The 17426-nt window shown below is 50.1% G+C and overlaps 1 protein-coding gene across 1 annotated transcript in view; it reads right to left on the bottom strand.

Moving 5' to 3' along the window:
• Positions 1-13474: 13474 nt before the first annotated feature.
• Positions 13475-17426, bottom strand: part of GARS1 (glycyl-tRNA synthetase 1) — a 34244-nt gene continuing 30292 nt past the window's right edge. Inside the window, exons 16-17 of the mRNA XM_077808426.1 lie at positions 16233-16423; positions 13475-13784 (exon numbers count right to left, since the gene is read on the bottom strand). Coding sequence (XP_077664552.1) covers positions 13644-13784; positions 16233-16423 — 332 coding nt within the window. The 3' untranslated portion in view covers positions 13475-13643. The remainder of the gene's footprint in view (positions 13785-16232; positions 16424-17426) is intronic.

Here is a 17426-nt window from a genome sequence, read left to right as displayed (position 1 = left end):
CAGACAGTCCCTGCCCTACAGCTCACAGTCTAGGATCATGACAGGATGTGTCAGGTGTATAATCAAAGAGGCTTGGAAAGGCCACAGGAAGGATGGGTCTGTTCTTGTGAGTCAGGAATCTCAGAGGTCAAAGCAGCCAGAGGATTCATCTGTAGGAGCAAGTTGCCAGTTTAACTATGCCAGGTAGTTATCCAGCCCCCATCAGCCTGAGCACCTCACAGTCCAGGAAGTATTTTCCCTCCCAGCAACCCTGTGCAGGAGGGAAATGCAATTATCCCCCTTTGATGGGTGAGGAATTGAGGCCCGGCTCCTACTGATTGCAGAAGAAGTTAGGAACCTAAATACCTTTGAGGATCTAGACCAGAGGGACTAAGATAGAGGTCCCTAAATTGTGGGGTGTGCCCCCCTAGGGGGTGGGGATGGAGCACTACCCAGCCCCACTCTGCTCCGAGCCCTACCCCCAGCCACAGCCCCTGACCACAGCTTGGCCATGGTTCCCCACCCAGCCTCAACCCCCTTACCCCTGTTACCCTTTGTCTAGGGGGAGGGCATGGATAGGGGTAAGGGGGCATGACCCTGAAAAGTTTGGGGACCACTGGTCTCAGGGGGCTCAGGGTTGTCCTTACCTCTAGTTAACTGACTTGGATTAAAAGAGCAGTGAAGACAGAGCAACTTGGCTTTTAAATTGGGTTAACAGCTCCAGTTAAAGCCCATAGGGGAGCCAGGATTTGGGAGGTGATGAGTCATCCCTGAGCTAGGGCCTGATTAAGCCACAAGTGGTGATGAGTCATTCCTGTGCCAGGCTCAGCCAATCCACAAGCCGGAGGCTGGGCTGGTGATGCTCAGGCAGGTATATAAGCCTTGCAGCAGACCTAGCAACTCACTCTACGTGGTATCATTTCATGGCTTGGAACTGAACCCTGCCTGCTAGTGGTGACAGATGCCACAGGCCTTAGCTTGCTCCAGCCCAGCTCCCACTCCTGTGCTTGCCTTGTTCTGACCTTGCTCTTCACCCTGGGTTTAGCTCTGTTTCTGACAGGGTTGCTGCTTTTTTTCTCTCTTCTTTTTGGTGAAGACCCACCCTACGGCCCAGATCCTCAAAGGTATTGAGGTGCCAAGCTCCCAATGAATTAGGTGCCTAAATCCTATTGAGGATCTGGGACTAAGTGATTTGCCCAAGGAAGTCTGTGGCCGAGCAGAAAATTGAACCTAGGTTCACTCCCCGCCCCACTGGACCATCCTTCTTGCAAGTGCGGTGTGACATTATTGATACAAACTGTGACCGTTTCGATCATTGTTGTAACCAAGGTCCTAGAGCTGCACAAAATTTTGTACAAAGGAGGTCAAGTAAGGTGTCTATGGAAAGGCTGTAATTTGCTGGTTATGATTATGCTGTCTGGATGTGTGTATCACTTTTGTATTTGAAGTTATGAATATTGGCTATGTGCTTGTATCTCAATGTGTTTGATTCTAAGTAGCATCAGTGAAGCATTTGGTCAGCTTCTTGAGAAAGAACTAGTCTGAGTAAGTCAAGACCATCTACTGATGGTCCTGAGGGAGTTTCTGTGACCCAACCCGTCACGTGCGGTTTCAAGCTGCTTTAGTTAAACCAGTGTAAAAGGGTGTGCGGATGCACTTCTTTGGGTTTAAGCTAAAATATCAGCCCCACTACAGCCTTGTTTTATGTAGATTCTTAGCCAAAGGAACAATTTGGAAGCTTCCAAATTTTGTTCCTTTCACTAAGATAAATGGACATGGGACAGTCAGGAGATGCCACCTGCGCTAGCCATTCTCAGAAGGGGTTTAAATGGACAGGGAGGTAGAAGTGGCTCTTGAGAAGGGATTGGGAGGAGGAGAGGGTAGCGGCTGTGTGCATTGATTTGGAGAGGTGGCTCCATGAGCTCAGGGAAGCACAGAAGGTGGTTGAAAGGTTCTTGTGGGGGAAGCAGCTGGAAGCTGAAGACAAACTCAAACTGCAAATGTTTAACAGTGAGGGTCATTAATCATTGGTACAATTTACCAAGGGTTGTGGTGGATTCTCCATTGCTGGCAATTTTTAAATGAAGGCTTGAGGTTTTTCAAACAGGAATGAATTCAGGGCAGGTCTCTGGCCTGTGTCCCTCAGGAAGTCCGACTAGATGATCACAATGATCCCTTCTGGCCGTAGAATCTGTGAATGACTCTATGGAAAAAGCGGAAAGGTCAGCTAAAGAGGCTGCCGTCAGTGGCAAAGCAAAGGGAAATGCACAATGTAAGTCTCTACCTATCAAGAGAGACATAGCGTGTTCTTGTTTAGTCCAGTGCAGTCTCTCCTATGGCCTGACCCAAAGCCCATCCCAAAGTTAAAGGAGAAGCTGCCCATTGCCTTCAATGGATTTTGGCTCAGCCCTTAAACGCCAAATTAGTATGTTATAATGGAACTGGTGTGAAAAGTTGGTTGTTTTCACCCGCACAGAGTGGCTAGAGAGAGGAAGAGGTCATTTTGTACTTAGGAGCTGCCAGCTCGCCACTAAAGGCTTTGGCAAACGCTGACCCAGATGTTCTGAATAAAAGGGCGAGCAGCAGCACGTTGTGTGACGGAAGGCGATTTCCTGCAGTATCCTGGGTAAACCTTATTGAATCAGGTTAACACCTACGGGGTCCATTGTATTCAAAGGCAACTGTGTTTGTGTTATTGGAGCACTGTACAACCCTATGTAACTGGTCTGGGAGACAGACAGACGTAAACCTTGGGGAAACATTAGGAACTCTGAAGAACTGTTTGGGACGACACGAGGCAATACTTGGGGGGGGGCCTTTTGAAGCTCAGCCCTGGGGAGAAAAACCCATCATCTACCGATCACCTGGTCCTGGGAACTCCAGATCAAAGACCCCTGAACTGTATAATGGAGAGGCTAAAATGTTCTATGCACGTGCTAGTTCTGAGCTGAGGCTGTGATTAACTTGTGGCTATAGAAAAGACCCCTCCCTGGGGTATGAGCAGGCCAGAGCCCCCGTTGGAGTTGGGGTGATCTCTGGTAAGTTATTAGCAGCTTTTGTTACTGTTTTAGTAGGTTTTCTCAGAACAAATGCGCGTGCTTAGAAATAGCCATGTGGTAGCTTAATTGTGACCAGTTACACTGTTGTTAGGCAGACTGTTTCCTGGGAATAATGCAGCGAAGGCCGGGAATTGGGTTCATGGTCAGACTGGAGAGAGAGAGACGTGTCTCCACCCAAGAGAGGTAACAGCCGGCAAGTGGGTGGCCTTTGCTGGAGCCCTGAGGGGAGATACGGGTGCAGTTACCCGGAACTGAGACATGGTGCATCTCTGCAGGCTTTTCTTGGGCCATCCAGTGGCAAAGATAGAGCAGCGTGGCGAAGCTGACTAAGACAGCACAGCCATGACATTCAGCTCCCCGCTAATAACTGAGCAGAAAGCGCTGTTTACCTGCCTTGTTTGGACCAAATACAAGGTGACGAGCAAAAGCAATTGCGATTGTTTTAGGCTAGGAGGGATGCTAGTAAAGCTGAGCTAACTGAACCCAGGGCAGCCACCAGCGACTCTCTGTCCAAACACAGCTGACTGCATTTTGTCATCACTCACATGGCTTCATAGAAATTATTCCCTGACAACAAAACTAAATAACCAGGGTGGATTATTTGAGTGGCTCCCCAAGGAAAGCTTCTACTCAACAACAAGCACGCTCTGACTCATGCCGTGCTCACCGAAACCTTTGCCAAGCTGGTGCTTTTCCGCCCTCCCCCACAGCCCCTTCCTCTTTTACTTGTGCACAAATTCATTTAAATGCAAAGAAAATTATTCAGAAGCCTTTGTTAGTCATTGTTTAGCTGCCAAACCACAGAACCCAGCCACAGCTATTGCAGGGGAGCTAGCTTCTGGTCTCGCATCAAAACAGCATTTCCAGGCACCCTCCTTTGCACTTCCCTTGAAAGCGTTCCTCGCCGAGCAGTGGTGCCTATTCAGGCGAGGGACTAGGCTCTGTCACGCTGCTCAGAGCAAGCGTACCCAACATGCTGATCGAAACAGCAGTGGCTGCAGGAGTCTTGGCTACACTAGGGCCTAGGCTACACAGGGGATTAGCTCCAATTTTGGCCAGCAGAGGCTAGTTGGATAAATTGCATTCTGTGCCTAGGCAGCTCAGTGTCAAGCAGGGGGAAACTCCTCCCGTGTAAGTAGCAGCTTTGCCTCTTTACGCTGGCAGGTTGTGCTGGCTCTATCAGTAGCCGATAACCAGTGGCTGTAATTCAGACAGATCCCCAGGGGAGGTAAGACATAGGGCTCCCACCCTGGCTAGCACCGACAGGATTGGCTCTCCAACAGCCCACGTGGCACTGTCAGATTTCTCTGCTTTTCTCCAGGGTGACATTTAGGAGGACGCAGCCATGGCAAAGGAGATTGTATCCAGTGGAACAGCTCACCACCTATCCGTCCATCCAGCGAGGGATCCGTGCCAGGTTTTAATGCCTCCCAGGTTTAATTGGAGTTTCAGCAATGCAGAAAGCGGCCCAGAGCCATGGAAAAGAGGAGAAGGAGCAAGGACTGCCGTGTTGTAGTCTGTGATCCCTAAGGATTTTCCTGGATCCTACATCAGGAAAAGCAAGCAGGGCAGGAAAGCCCAGGGGGACACCCGTGCTTAGTAATGTTGGGCCAAATTGATCCTGGGCATAACTCCATTGAGCAGACTGTTGCTCTTTGGGGCAGGGGCTGCCTCTCGCCAGGAATCCATACAGCACCTAGCACAATGGGACCCTGATTTTGATTGGGGCCCCAGCCATCTGAAAACCAAGAGCCAAGTCCCCTCAGAATCATGAGACTGACTTAAAAATCATGAGATATAAAGTTATAATCATGTTGGGTTCTTTTTATTTACCTATGGGTTTTTGAGCAGTTGCTGTTCATGTTTTCAAGCTTTTCTCTAAATGAATGAGGGCTAGAAACTTATTTTTTAATTTAATTGAATACTGAGAGGTAATTGAATCACCTGACTCCAGGAGCTGGGGCTTTTAAAAAAAAGCACCAAATATTGCAAGATTTAGCAGGACTTCACGATCTCTATTACTCGGGGACAAGATACTTAGCTGCTCAGTGCTGACTGTATTCCCAAATGACCTAGGGCATTTTCAGGGTGAGTTATAGAGCAACAACTCCATCAGGTGGTGAGAACAAGCCATGGACCCTGTGTAGCCAATCAGCTGCACAGGTTCTGAATGATACGATTTAAAAAAACAAAGCAACCCTGTTCTCAATGATCACCAAAGACCTGCAAAAAGGGATGCCTAGAAGGCATGATCCTTAGGGCATGCTGTAGAACAGTACCTCCAGGCTAGGACTGGCCTAGCACAGGCTCTTGTAATGCATTTCATTGTATTTGATTGTTTACCCTCAACTGGAAAGCCACTGAACAATGTATTCCACAGCCTAATTGTATACTGCACTGTAGCTGGCTAAAAACATCAGGGTGGTTGATATATATTACAGTACAGCTGTACTGAATTCAGTCAGTAAGATGTGGTATGCTAATTTCAAAGCATTTCATGTGAACACACACCTTGCCTCCTGGTCTGAATGCATGGGGAGAAGATCCTTGCACAGCTCCCTCTGTTGGCTCAACTGACTGTGGTACCCCTAAAAGCACCCTTCTGCTAGGAATCCCTTTGACTTCAATAGAAGCGGCTCTGATTCACATCAGCTGGCCACAATTTGCCACCTGAAGTGCCAACAGGATTTTATGTTTCTTATAAAGCCACTCCAGTACCACCAAGATAATTAACTGCTGTCAGATTCACTCACTTGAGCATCAGAAGCAGCATTTGATGGGGGCAGGGAAGGGGGGATAAATCAGCTGTGCTTTTTTGGGGTGGTTGGAGTGTTTTTGCAGTTCACAGCTTCATTCTAGCTCTGCTACCCTGTGTCTCACTCCAAATCTGTCTCACCTCCTAATGGGGGGAGGGGAAATCCCAGTGAATTCATGTTATGTATTTCACTAAAGATCCTGAGCAATTTTGCCTGCGTGTCCTATGACTGCAGGTGTTGGTGGGAATGGGGCCGGAGTATTTCTCCTGAGCCAACAGGAAGTTGCTCTCCCTGCTGTGGTTCACTGAACAGCATAATGAAAACCCAACAATACAGCAGTTGGAATAAAGAGCAGTAATACCAGGTGTCATAAATATAAAGGGAAGGGTAACAACCCTTATGTATGCAAACATAAAATCCCTCCTGGCCAGAGGTACAGACTCCCCTTACCTGTAAGGGATTAATCAGTTCAATTAAACTAGTTGGCACCTGACCAGAAGGACCAATGGGAAAAGAAGATACTTTCAAATCTAGGGGGAGGTTTTGTTTGTGCTCTCTTTGTTTTGTTCCCTCTCAGGACAAAGAGCGAGACCAAGCAGGTAAACCAGCTCCTAAAAAGATCCCGAAATGATACATCTAAAATTACAGTAATTGTAAGTAATAGCAAGGAAATGCATTAGATTATCTTTTGTTTTAGCTTGTGAATTTTCCCTGTGCTAAGAGGTAATTTTATTCCTGTGGTGTAACTGGGAAGCAGAATCAGAGGGGACTAACTCTTTTACTTACCCTGTAAAGTTACCTTCCATCCTGATTTTGCAGGTGTGATTCTTTTACTTTTTTAAAAAAATAAAAGTCTTCTTTTAAGAACCTGATTGATTTTCAGTATCCTAAAACCAGGGATTTGGTCTGTGCCCACTTTGTTAACCTATTGGTTGGTATATTATTCTCAAGCCTCCCCAGGAAAGGGGGTGAAGGGGTTTGAGGTGATATTTTTGGGGGGATAAGGCTCCAAGTGGCCCCTTCCTGAATGTTTGTTTAAATCACTTGGTGGTGGCAACAATACTGTCCAAGGACGAGGAAAGGAATTTGTGCCTTGGGGAAGTTTTTAACCTAAACTGGTGGAATGTAATCTTAGGGGGTCTTTCATGTGGGTCTCCACATCTGTACCCCAGAGTTCAGAGTGGGGAGGGAACCCTGACATGCCAGGTTTCTTTGCTTTTTGCATTTGGCCCTGTACCCAGTCTCACAACTCTGCTATTGGCTGTAGGTTTAAGTATAGCACTGCGACTGCTGCCCTACAAAGCAGGAGGTGAGTGTTTCAGTAGATGGTGCTCTTCTTTCACCATCAGCAGTAAACTGAGGCCCTGGCATGGTGCTCAAGGGGCCCTGAGGCTGCTGGCCAAAATCTTCCAAAGTGACTTGTGATATTGGGTGCCCGATTTGAGACGTTTTCAAGGGATCTGATTCTCAGAAAGTGCTGAGCACTTGTGCTGCAGAAATCAGGCTCCTTTTAGGTGCATCAAGCTGGGCACCCAAAACAAGAAGCCATCCAGAATCGTCAGTCACTTTGGAAAATGTTGGCCTCATCCATTAAAGTCATGAAATAATCCAGACTTTGGAGACTTGTCCTAACCTGCTGTGCCTTGTTAAACAGCCTCAGCAATGCACAAATGTCGGGCTGCCCTGCTATCTGTGCTGTTTCCCCATGTCCTCCAAGAATTGCAGCAAAAGCATTTAGACACATGCTCCTGGTGGCTTATCTCCTTCCCCCACGCTTCATGAAAGGAACATACGGCAGGGAAAACTTAATTCTCGGTGCCCTCAGATGACACGGTAGCCCCTGTATTGTTAATGTTCTGGCGTTTTGCTTAGAATCACAAGTCCTATGAAAGTCAGTGGGACTTGTGCTGCTATGTCCTATAGCAGGGGTGGGCAAACTTTTTTGCCCGAGGGCCACATCTGGGTGGGGAAATTGCTTGCAGGGCCAGGGCAGGGGGTTGGGGTACAGGGGCGGAGTGTGGGGTGTGGGAGGGGGTGTGGTGTGCAGGAAGGGGCTCAGGGCAAGGAGTTGGGGCAGAGGAGGGGTGCGGGGTGTATGAGGGGGCTCACAGAAGGGGGTTAGGGTGCAGGAGGGGTGTGGAGAGCGGGAGAGGGCTCTGGCAGGGGGTTGAAGTGCAGGAGGGGTGTGGGATGCGGCAGGGGGCTCAGGGCAGGGAGTTGGGATGCAGAATGCAGCAGGGGCTCAGGGCAGGGAGTTGGACTGCAGGAGGGGTGCGGGGTGCAAGAAGGGGCTCAGGGCAGGGAGCTGGGGTGCAGAGGGGGTGTGGGATGTAGCAGGGGGCTCAGGGCAGGGAGCTGGGGTGCAGAGGGGGTGTGGGATGCAGCAGGGGGCTCAGGGCAGGGAGCTGGGGTGCAGAGGGGGTGTGGGATGCAGCAGGGGGCTCAGGGCAGGGAGCTGGGGTGCAGGATGCAGGAGGGGCTCAGGGCAGGGAGCTGGGGTGCAGAGGGGGTGCAGAGGGGGTGCGGGATGCAGGAGGGGCTCAGGGCAGGGAGCTGGGGTGCAGAGGGGGTGCGGGGTGCAAGAAGGGGCTCAGGGCAGGGAGCTGGGGTGCAGGAGGGGTGTGGGATGCAGCAGGGGGCTCAGGGCAGGGAGCTGGGGTGTGGGATGCAGCAGGGGGCTCAGGGCAGGGAGCTGGGGTGCAGAGGGGGTGCGGGATGCAGGAGGGGGCTCAGGGCAGGGAGCTGGGGTGCAGAGGGGGTGTGGGATGCAGCAGGGGGCTCAGGGCAGGGAGCTGGGGTGCAGAGGGGGTGCGGGGTGCAAGAAGGGGCTCAGGGCAGGGAGCTGGGGTGCAGGATGCAGGAGGGGCTCAGGGCAGGGAGCTGGGGTGCAGGAGGGGTGTGGGATGCAGCAGGGGGCTCAGGGCAGGGAGCTGGGGTGCAGAGGGGGTGCGGGGTGCAAGAAGGGGCTCAGGGCAGGGAGCTGGGGTGCAGAGGGGGTGCAGGATGCAGGAGGGGCTCAGGGCAGGGAGCTGGGGTGCAGGAGGGGTGTGGGATGCAGCAGGGGGCTCAGGGCAGGGAGCTGGGGTGCAGGAGGGGTGTGGGATGCAGCAGGGGGCTCAGGGCAGGGAGCTGGGGTGCAGAGGGGGTGCGGGATGCAGCAGGGGGCTCAGGGCAGGGAGCTGGGGTGCAGAGGGGGTGTGGGATGCAGCAGGGGGCTCAGGGCAGGGAGCTGGGGTGCAGAGGGGGTGCGGGATGCAGCAGGGGGCTCAGGGCAGGGAGCTGGGGTGCAGAGGGGGTGCAGGATGCAGGAGGGGCTCAGGGCAGGGAGCTGGGGTGCAGGAGGGGTGTGGGATGCAGCAGGGGGCTCAGGGCAGGGAGCTGGGGTGCAGAGGGGGTGCGGGGTGCAAGAAGGGGCTCAGGGCAGGCTCCCTGCACGCTTGCTCCAGCCCCGCGCTGCACCAGGCCGCTCGGCTCCGGGGAGCAGCCGGCACCAGGTCCCTGCACTGCCCCTGAAGGAGGGGGGAGCACAGGGCTCCGTGCGTTTCCTGCGCCTGTGGGTACCTCCCCCAAAGCTCCCATTGGCCGCAGTAACCCGTTCCTGGCCAATGGGAGCTTTGGGGGAGGTACCCACAGGCAAGAGCAGCCTGTGGAGCTCTCTGCGGCCCCACCCCGACCCAGGGGTTGCAGGGACGTGGTGGGGCCGCTTGGCGGAGTGGCGCGGAGCCCGCGGCGGTGGCAACCCTGTGTGCCGGGTGCAAAGCCCTGAGGGGCTGGGGCTGGCCCACGGGCCGCAGTTTGCCCACCCCTGTCCTATAGGCTTTTCTCCCCTAAATCCCACCCTGTGATAAATGAAGGGGGGGGGAGCTCCCTTTTAGGGACACCCCGCCAGCCAGTTAGCTATAAAATCCCCCTTAGTGGCTGTTCTCTACTTGCTGTACCTGTAAAGGGTTCAAAAAGTCCCCAGGTAAAAGGACGTGAGTGAGCACCTGACCAAAAGAGCCAATGGGAGGGCTAGAACTTTTTAAAATTGGGAAAAACCTTCCCTTTGTCTGCTGTTGCTCTCCGGAGAGAGGGGACAGAGCTGAGTCAGGGCTGGGACTATGCCGTAAAACTCTTTTTGTCAGGTATGGAAATCATCCGCTCATACCTAAAACCTCCGCATAAATCAGAAAATGTCTAGGAAGACGTGATTAGGTTTGTTTGTTTATTTTTTATTGGCTCATGGACTCCTCTGGGCTAACCCCAGATGCGTTTGTTTTGCTTGTAACCTTTAAGCTGGACCTCAAGAAGGTTATTCTTGGTGTTGGAATTTTGTAAGTGGGTTTTTTTTATAAATCTAGCAAAAGCCTGATTTCCAGATGTACAGTGGACCCTCGCTAGAACGCGCGTCTATATAGCGCATATAACGCTGTCGTGGCCGCGGATCCCAGATGTAATTAATTGTAATTCATTTTAACACGGTCTCCACGTTAACGCAGTACCACGCATGGATCCCAAATCCCGCGTTCTAGTGAGGGTCCGGTTTTTAATAAAATTTACCTTTTTAACAGGATTGGATTTTTGGTGTCCTAAGAGGTCTGTGCACATGTTGTTTAATTAGCTGGGGGCAATGGCTGATTTCCTTTGTTTTCTTTCTCTGCTCTTTCCCAGAGTGGGGGTGAAAGGGCTTGAGGGTACCCCACAGGAAGGAATTCCCAAGTTCACCTTCCTGGGTTCCAAAAAGGGGGTTTTTTTGCACTTGGGTGGCGGCAGCATCTACCAATCCAAGGTCAGAGAAAAGCTGTAACCTTGGGAGTTTAATACAAGCCTGGAGTGGCCAGTATTAATTTTTAAAATCCTTGTGGGTCCCCACCTTCTGCACTCGAAGTGCCACAGTGGGGAATCAACCTTGACACACCCTATTGGTTTTTATACTATAATCAACTCTCTGCAATATGGGCACCTTAGGAAATTTAACTCAGCTGCATGAGAGGTCTGCTTCTGAGAACTGATGCTTCCATCATGTTGACAAGCCCAGCTTTGGCTGCTCCTATTTCTATGTTCAATAAAGTTCTCTTCTACTCCAGGTTTTACATGTGGTCAAGTGAGCAATGTCTTGCCTAAAGCTGAGCTGTTTGTGAGAGGTGGGAAGTCAGGCCAAAAGAAGAAAAATATTTATCTCGATGTGAAAATTCTTCCAGGGCGTAGTGGGGTTTTGGTTTGGTTAGCTCAAATGTGGTTTTTCCTAGAAAGTTCAAATGAGATTTTGTTTAAAAGCTCTGGTGCCCAGGAGCAGCTGTGAGATGTGGGAGCAGAGTTAGATAGCTGGGAAGCTATCTGATGGGGAATCTGGAATTGCAGGGTGGGTGTCAGGTGTCTGCAGACTTTTAAGGTGTAACAGCAAAAGCCTGAAGGTTATCGATTAGCCTGTTTACCACAGCTCAGAATTCCTGGCACTAAGCCCCTATAATCTGCCCAAGTTGTCTCCTCCCCGGCTACCATGGCTGGATGAGTGCTTCTTGCAGACTATTTCTGAAGTCCATACAAAATCCACATCAGGAACCATGGTTCCTATAGATATACAGAGCCCAGTAAACAGTCCACAGGTGGGAGGAGTCAAGGTGTGGAGCTCAGAGGATCAAGCTTGGGAAAACAGCCAGGGAGGCTATGGAGGTCTTAGGCTCTGCAGAATTCAGGTGCCCTCATATGGAAACACTGTTTTGTTCACCCAAACATCCTTAACTCTGCTCCCCGTGGGATGCCCATCTCCCATCTTTTGTAAGATGTGTTCGTTTCAGATCAAAGACTTTCTTTGGGCTTAAAAAAAAATGCCACCCTCCCGCTGGGGACAACTTGGATTTGGAAAGTCAGCGTATTGGTAAAGTAACTTCCTGTCTCACACACCATAGTTTGTCACTGCTCTAACCTTTGCTCTTTCCAGCATCGTGGCTCATTGTCACAGTCTCAGTACATAATACTAGCTGCATCTTATGCTGTTTTTGCAGTCAATGGCACGCAATTGTTGTGAATGGCCTTCAATATGCTGCATCTAATTAGAAATTGGTGAAGTGCATCTTTGCTCTGTATATTGCTGTAAATAAGGGGAGTCTCTGCTCAGCCAATACTGTTAGTAGAATTCCACCCTTCTGTCAGTCTCTGCTGAAGTGAACCTGTGGTAGATGGATAATGGGTGATTTAGATCTGTGGTTCTCTGCCTTTTCCATACTAAGGCCTCTCTCGTGTTTAGCAGTATGAGAAGGGCAGGGTAGTTGCAACCATCTGAAACCTGTTTGTGACCCACAGGCTGAGCAACTGTAGCTTGAAGCGCTGACTTGTCTCAAGGTGTTGGTATTAGAGAAGAGTTAAAGGTTATCTGGGTAACCTCAGAGCCGTTTTCAGAGCAGAGCTGGCATTGGGCGGTTCTATGCTCACTGCCCTGTCATGCGCTTGCTTTATAGAGCTGTTCAGGAATTTTTCCCACAAATCATTTGTCAGATACTGATTAATCAAACCTGAGACTGTTCAGGAACAGGGTCCATTTTGATAAATTTCCAAAACAAAAAATGTTGAAAAATTTCAGTTGTCAACGTGTGTGTGTTGACATTTTTTTAAATGAAAACTTTTGGTGTAATGACTTCTTGTTTCAAAATCAAAGCTAACTAGACTGAAAATACCAATGGAAGAAAAAAGGGTGAAATCAAATGATGTTTTGATTGACCGAAACAACAAGTTCCAGTTCAGTTTGCGAATATTGTTTAGATTCATTTTTTGGCCCTACTTGAGAGGGGACAAAATTTCACTCTCCCAAAAGTATTTGAGGGATGGGAAAAGCCCCTGGCCTGGCTCAGTTTACATGTGAAAAGATGTTTACTAACTGCCAGGGCTGCACTCTGCTTGTTCTCCAGCAGCCAAGCGGATTTATTTCCCCTTGGTGCGTTGTCCGCACGGGTAATGGTTCTGCAGGCTAAAGCAGGGCCTCTGACATCTGTGCAGCCTTATTACTGTCAATGGGGCCGGACCGGTGTAACTGACGCTTAGTAAACCATGCTGTGAGCACCCAACCCTGTGCCGCTGATGTCAGCGGGAGTATTGCCATTCACAGCAATTGGGGCAAATCAAGCCCTCTGTTGTACAAGAAACAATCCAACTCTCTTGCTTAGCAGTGTTGGCTGTGCAAGGCTAGCGGGAGTAATGACACTTAACCTGAGACACGAAGCTTGTTAAGCTCTCCAGCAGGTGTGTGCAAAGCACCGCTATTAAAGGTTAGGCTTCGTGGCTTGAGGCTACGCGGTATCCCATGGAGTCTCAGAAATAACCATGCCTGCCACCAACCCAATAGATTGTTGTATTTCTCTCTCCAGAAAGGGGGAAGGAGTTCCTTCTGGACACAAGGCCAAATTCAGCCCACACCTGTCTGTCTGAGGTACTTATATCCCCCGAAATAACTGAGCGCCTCGTACTTTAATGTATTTATCCTCACACCCCCATTTTACAGAACGAGAAGTGAGGTACACAGTAACTTGTCCAAAATCACACTGGAATCTATGGTAGAAGCAGCGGCTTGAACTCATGTCTAACGACTGGATCAGCCTTCTTTTGTGCACCCACAATTTTCATTTGGACCCCCAAGAACCAACACACACGGTGGCTGATAAAGTCAAAGGGCTGGAAGATGGAAAAGCAAGCAAAGGCAATGGGCAGTTTTATTCATAACACCTTTAATTGCCATTATTTCAGTTTAAAGTTAAAATCAGGCAGCAACTGAGGAAAAAACAGTCCCTGGGTGCACAAACAATGCAGCTTTGAATAATACACATGATAGTTTATTTCATATTAACATGAACAGTAAAAAGTGGACATCATATGGGGCTTATTTCAGGTAATTGTCTTCCTCTATTATCTCCTTTTTGCCAGTCTCTTGTCCCTCAAAGAGTGGATACTTTGCCTCCACGGCAGCCCAAGTTAGGCAACCATTTGCCAGGTCCCGGATTATGGTAGGAAGTTCAGAGACCTAGGAGGAGAGTGCACAGAAAGAGGCAAGACATGAGGCCACACAACCACTAAGTTGACTTCTTTCATCCTATGGGTACATGGATAATGTTTAACACTGTATTACAAATACAAACGCCATCAACTGTCTCAGTCTGGTGAGAGCAGATCTGTCCAACATTTTCATGTAATATTTTTACAGCCATAAATTCTTCATCACCCACTGGGACATCAAGTCATCGGGTCTCCAAGCAACAGGGCATTTTGATTCTAGATCACTTTTCACTGTAGCGAATATTGGTCAACTACTCATAGCGTGGGGATTCACTAGTGAAATGCAGCTGTCACTTGGGTGGAGCACAGGGGCACCTGGCAATGTCACACAACACCTTGGGACAGGCAGAGAAGAATGTACTGGTCCAAATGAACCTGCAAGCAGGGGATTTTGACAGGCTCTGGGGCACTGTAAGATGAGCACAAACAGTGGCTGCCTCAGGATCTGCTGAGTTTTCTCTCTGCTATTGTGAGTGTGTGATCATGGGGCAGAGTTTAAGAGCCACAGAGAACATGTGTGAATTGACTGAAGGTTCAATGGGAAAAAAATCAGACCTACTAGTCACACTGAGGCCAGCACTCATTGAAATCAATGGGAGTCATTCCAGCATCTTCGATGGTTTTTGGACCAGGCCCAGGACAGCTACTGTGATGCTTGTATGAGGGGCCCAGCAAGATATTGCTCTTCACAATGCATGCAGGGCCATCTCTTTTTGGCGTGCGACCACCAGGAGACTCCTCCACTGCAGGAGCACGAGTGTCCCCACATCATCTGTGGCCACCATTTTGGCTCCCTTCCTTCTGGAGAACCCCAAGGATGTCACAGTGACCATCACCTGGGTGCTCTTGAATGATTAGCAGTATTGACTGCAGCTGTGTCGGGTGTGTCTGTACCATAGCAGGGGATGGCTATTTCATCACAGGAGCGGTCTGGGGAGCTGAGCCTACCCACCTAAGGAAAGGGGGAGGAGAACCTTTCTAACAGCCACTTAACAGCTTGCACTAAGGGCGATTAAGAGCAAATAGCTTTAATGGCTCTAGCCCACTCTCCTGGGCAGCATCCAAACTAGTTTGATGAGACCCCCCCAGGCCTGGTCTACATCTAAACCCTAGATCGACCCAGAGAGATGTAGTTAAGCCCAGCTAAGCCCCAGTATAGACAAGGTTACGTTGACAGAAGAATTCTTCTGGCAGCCTAGCTACCGCCTCTCAAGGGGCTGGAATCACTGCAGTGACAGAAAACCCCCTTCTGTCGTTGTAGCAAGTGTTTACGCCGTGGCCCTACAGTGGCCCAGCCGCACCGCTGTAGCATCTGCAGCATAGACCAACCCCGAGAGACCCCGACAGACTCCCACGGAGAGAGAGGAAAATCTGGGCTTGCTGGGAGAATGTACATTGGTTCTGTTCTGCGCCTATACTTCGAGGAGTCATCCTATGTAATCAAGGGCTTGTCTACACAGGGAAATTTACCAGCAGAACTATACTGGCATAGTTTTACTGCTATAGTTATACTGGTAACTACTGCAGTATAACTGCACCAGCATAGGTCTGCTGGTAAATCTCCCCACATAGATAAACCCTTAGCTTGTGACTAGCTACGTGCGTTGACTGTTTGAAAATCTCTTTTCTCTAATATTTTGTTCCAAATGCTGAATAAAAATCCTGCATTTCAAAAATGCTGTTGGTCAGTATCACTAACTGAAATCCAGTCAGACCTGCAGGGCGGTAAGCGGCTGATGCACCCAGGTCGGCGTATCCAGCTCCTGGTCTGAGTGCAAGGACTGTGAGATTCCTCCCTGAGAGAAGTAAGGGCAAGAAACCCGCGGGGTCAGAGGTACAGCTAGCCCAGAACCCCTGGCAGTCAGATCAGCTGTCACTTGAAAAGTCTGTCTGAGCAAGTGAAAACTGGGCTTTTAAAGCACCTCAAGAGGCCACAGGGGTTAGTTCACCAGAAGGAGAGGGTCCAAGGTGGTCACTTGTATGTCACAGCTCACTGAACAGCCCACAGAACAGTCTATGGAGACACCGTGCTGAGACCCCAAGGAGGCCTACCTCCCCCCAGTAACAGTGACAGGTCACCACAGGATTGTCTGGGGGACAGCTTAGTGCTACATACACAAGTCAGCAACTACACCCACAATGGCACACACTCACAGTGAGTGGGTTGGCCTTCTAGCAGGTGCCTAAATGGCTCAAGGCTCCTTTAGGGGTGACCTCTCCCTCTGGCTGTTGAAAGTAACTCCTCAGTTCATTTCACTGGCAGGCTGGTGAGAATACCCCTCACCTTCACAACACATGGATTGTACACGGCTCACACCAAGGCCAGTATGCCCACAGGTTCAGAGGCAACAGGCCCAGCCCCTGTGCTAGTTACATACATTTAACTCCTTCCCTAACACACGTGCAGGCATTTTACCTCGGCTCGTATCTGACGCATGGAGTCACGGTCCCTTAGAGTGGCTGTGTGAGGCACCTTGTTCACCGTGTCGAAGTCTATCGTGATGCCGAAAGCCACGCCAATCTCGTCGGTCCTGGCATAGCGCCGGCCAATGGAGCCGGAGGAATCGTCCACTTTGTGGGAGATGCCGTTCCTGGTGAGCGCCTCAGCTGGAAGAAGCGGAGATTCCCAGGATTAGCAACAGCCCGGCTGGGCTGGAGGATCAGAAGGACCCAGACCCACAGGGTGATAAATAGAAAAGGGTGAGGGGAGTACCAATGGACAGGCATTACTGTCCCAGCAAGGCAGACCCACAACCACTCCCCACGCCAGTTATTTGCTGCTCGGCCCAACTCTTAACTGGAAGTTGTTCACACAGGGTCCTGTGTCGCCACCTGGCTGCAGTCAGTCCCTCTGAGGTCAGTGGGGCTGCCCACGAAGCCAGGGTGGGAGATTCTGGCCCTTATGTTTTAAGCTCCTCGGGGTAAGGATTGCTCCTTATCCTATGCCTATAAAGCACCTAGCGCAATTCGGGTACAACATTAGTAATAATTGGGGGGAGGCTGCATGTCTTTGGGGGCTAGAAAGTAAGAAGTGACTTTATTGTGACAGAAGGATTCGGGTTCGAGGCCCACACCAGGGTTCAGGCTCATACCCACACCATGCAGACACTATAGTGCAGGGTTAGCACTCTATCGTGCATTGCTAAGTCTTCTGAAAGAGGACACCGAATCAAGGGTCTCTCAAGCCTGACATTAAAGGTCTTGCAGCGAAACACTAACTAAAGAACCGGTTCATTTCGGTGTCTGGGCCCAGACAGGTTATCTCAAAGAGCTGAAAACAAAAGCTCCAAGCAAGCCCTGATTCTAACATTGTGGGACCTCACGGCTGTTCCACCGACTTACACAGCGATTGCTACTGTGCTCTCTCGCACTACTTTGCAAAGTGCTTTGACATACCAGAGGGGAAGGGCTACCTTTGAAACTAAAGCCCAGGGCTGGGCACAAGGAGGTCTAGGTTTTATTCAGAGGCTACGTGGCAAGTAAGTGGCTGAGCTGGGACGCAGCAGTCTGGGCTCCTGTCCTGCTCTAAGCAACACACACACTACTCACCGCAGCCATTACATGGGCAGGGTGAGTCACATTTTTTGACATGCAGGTAAATAACAGTTTT

The sequence above is a fragment of the Eretmochelys imbricata genome, chromosome 2 (genome assembly GCF_965152235.1).
Source record: "Eretmochelys imbricata isolate rEreImb1 chromosome 2, rEreImb1.hap1, whole genome shotgun sequence".
NCBI lineage: Eukaryota > Metazoa > Chordata > Testudines > Cheloniidae > Eretmochelys > Eretmochelys imbricata.
Note: the sequence above shows the minus strand (reverse complement) of the source record. Positions and strands in the feature narration are given on the sequence as shown.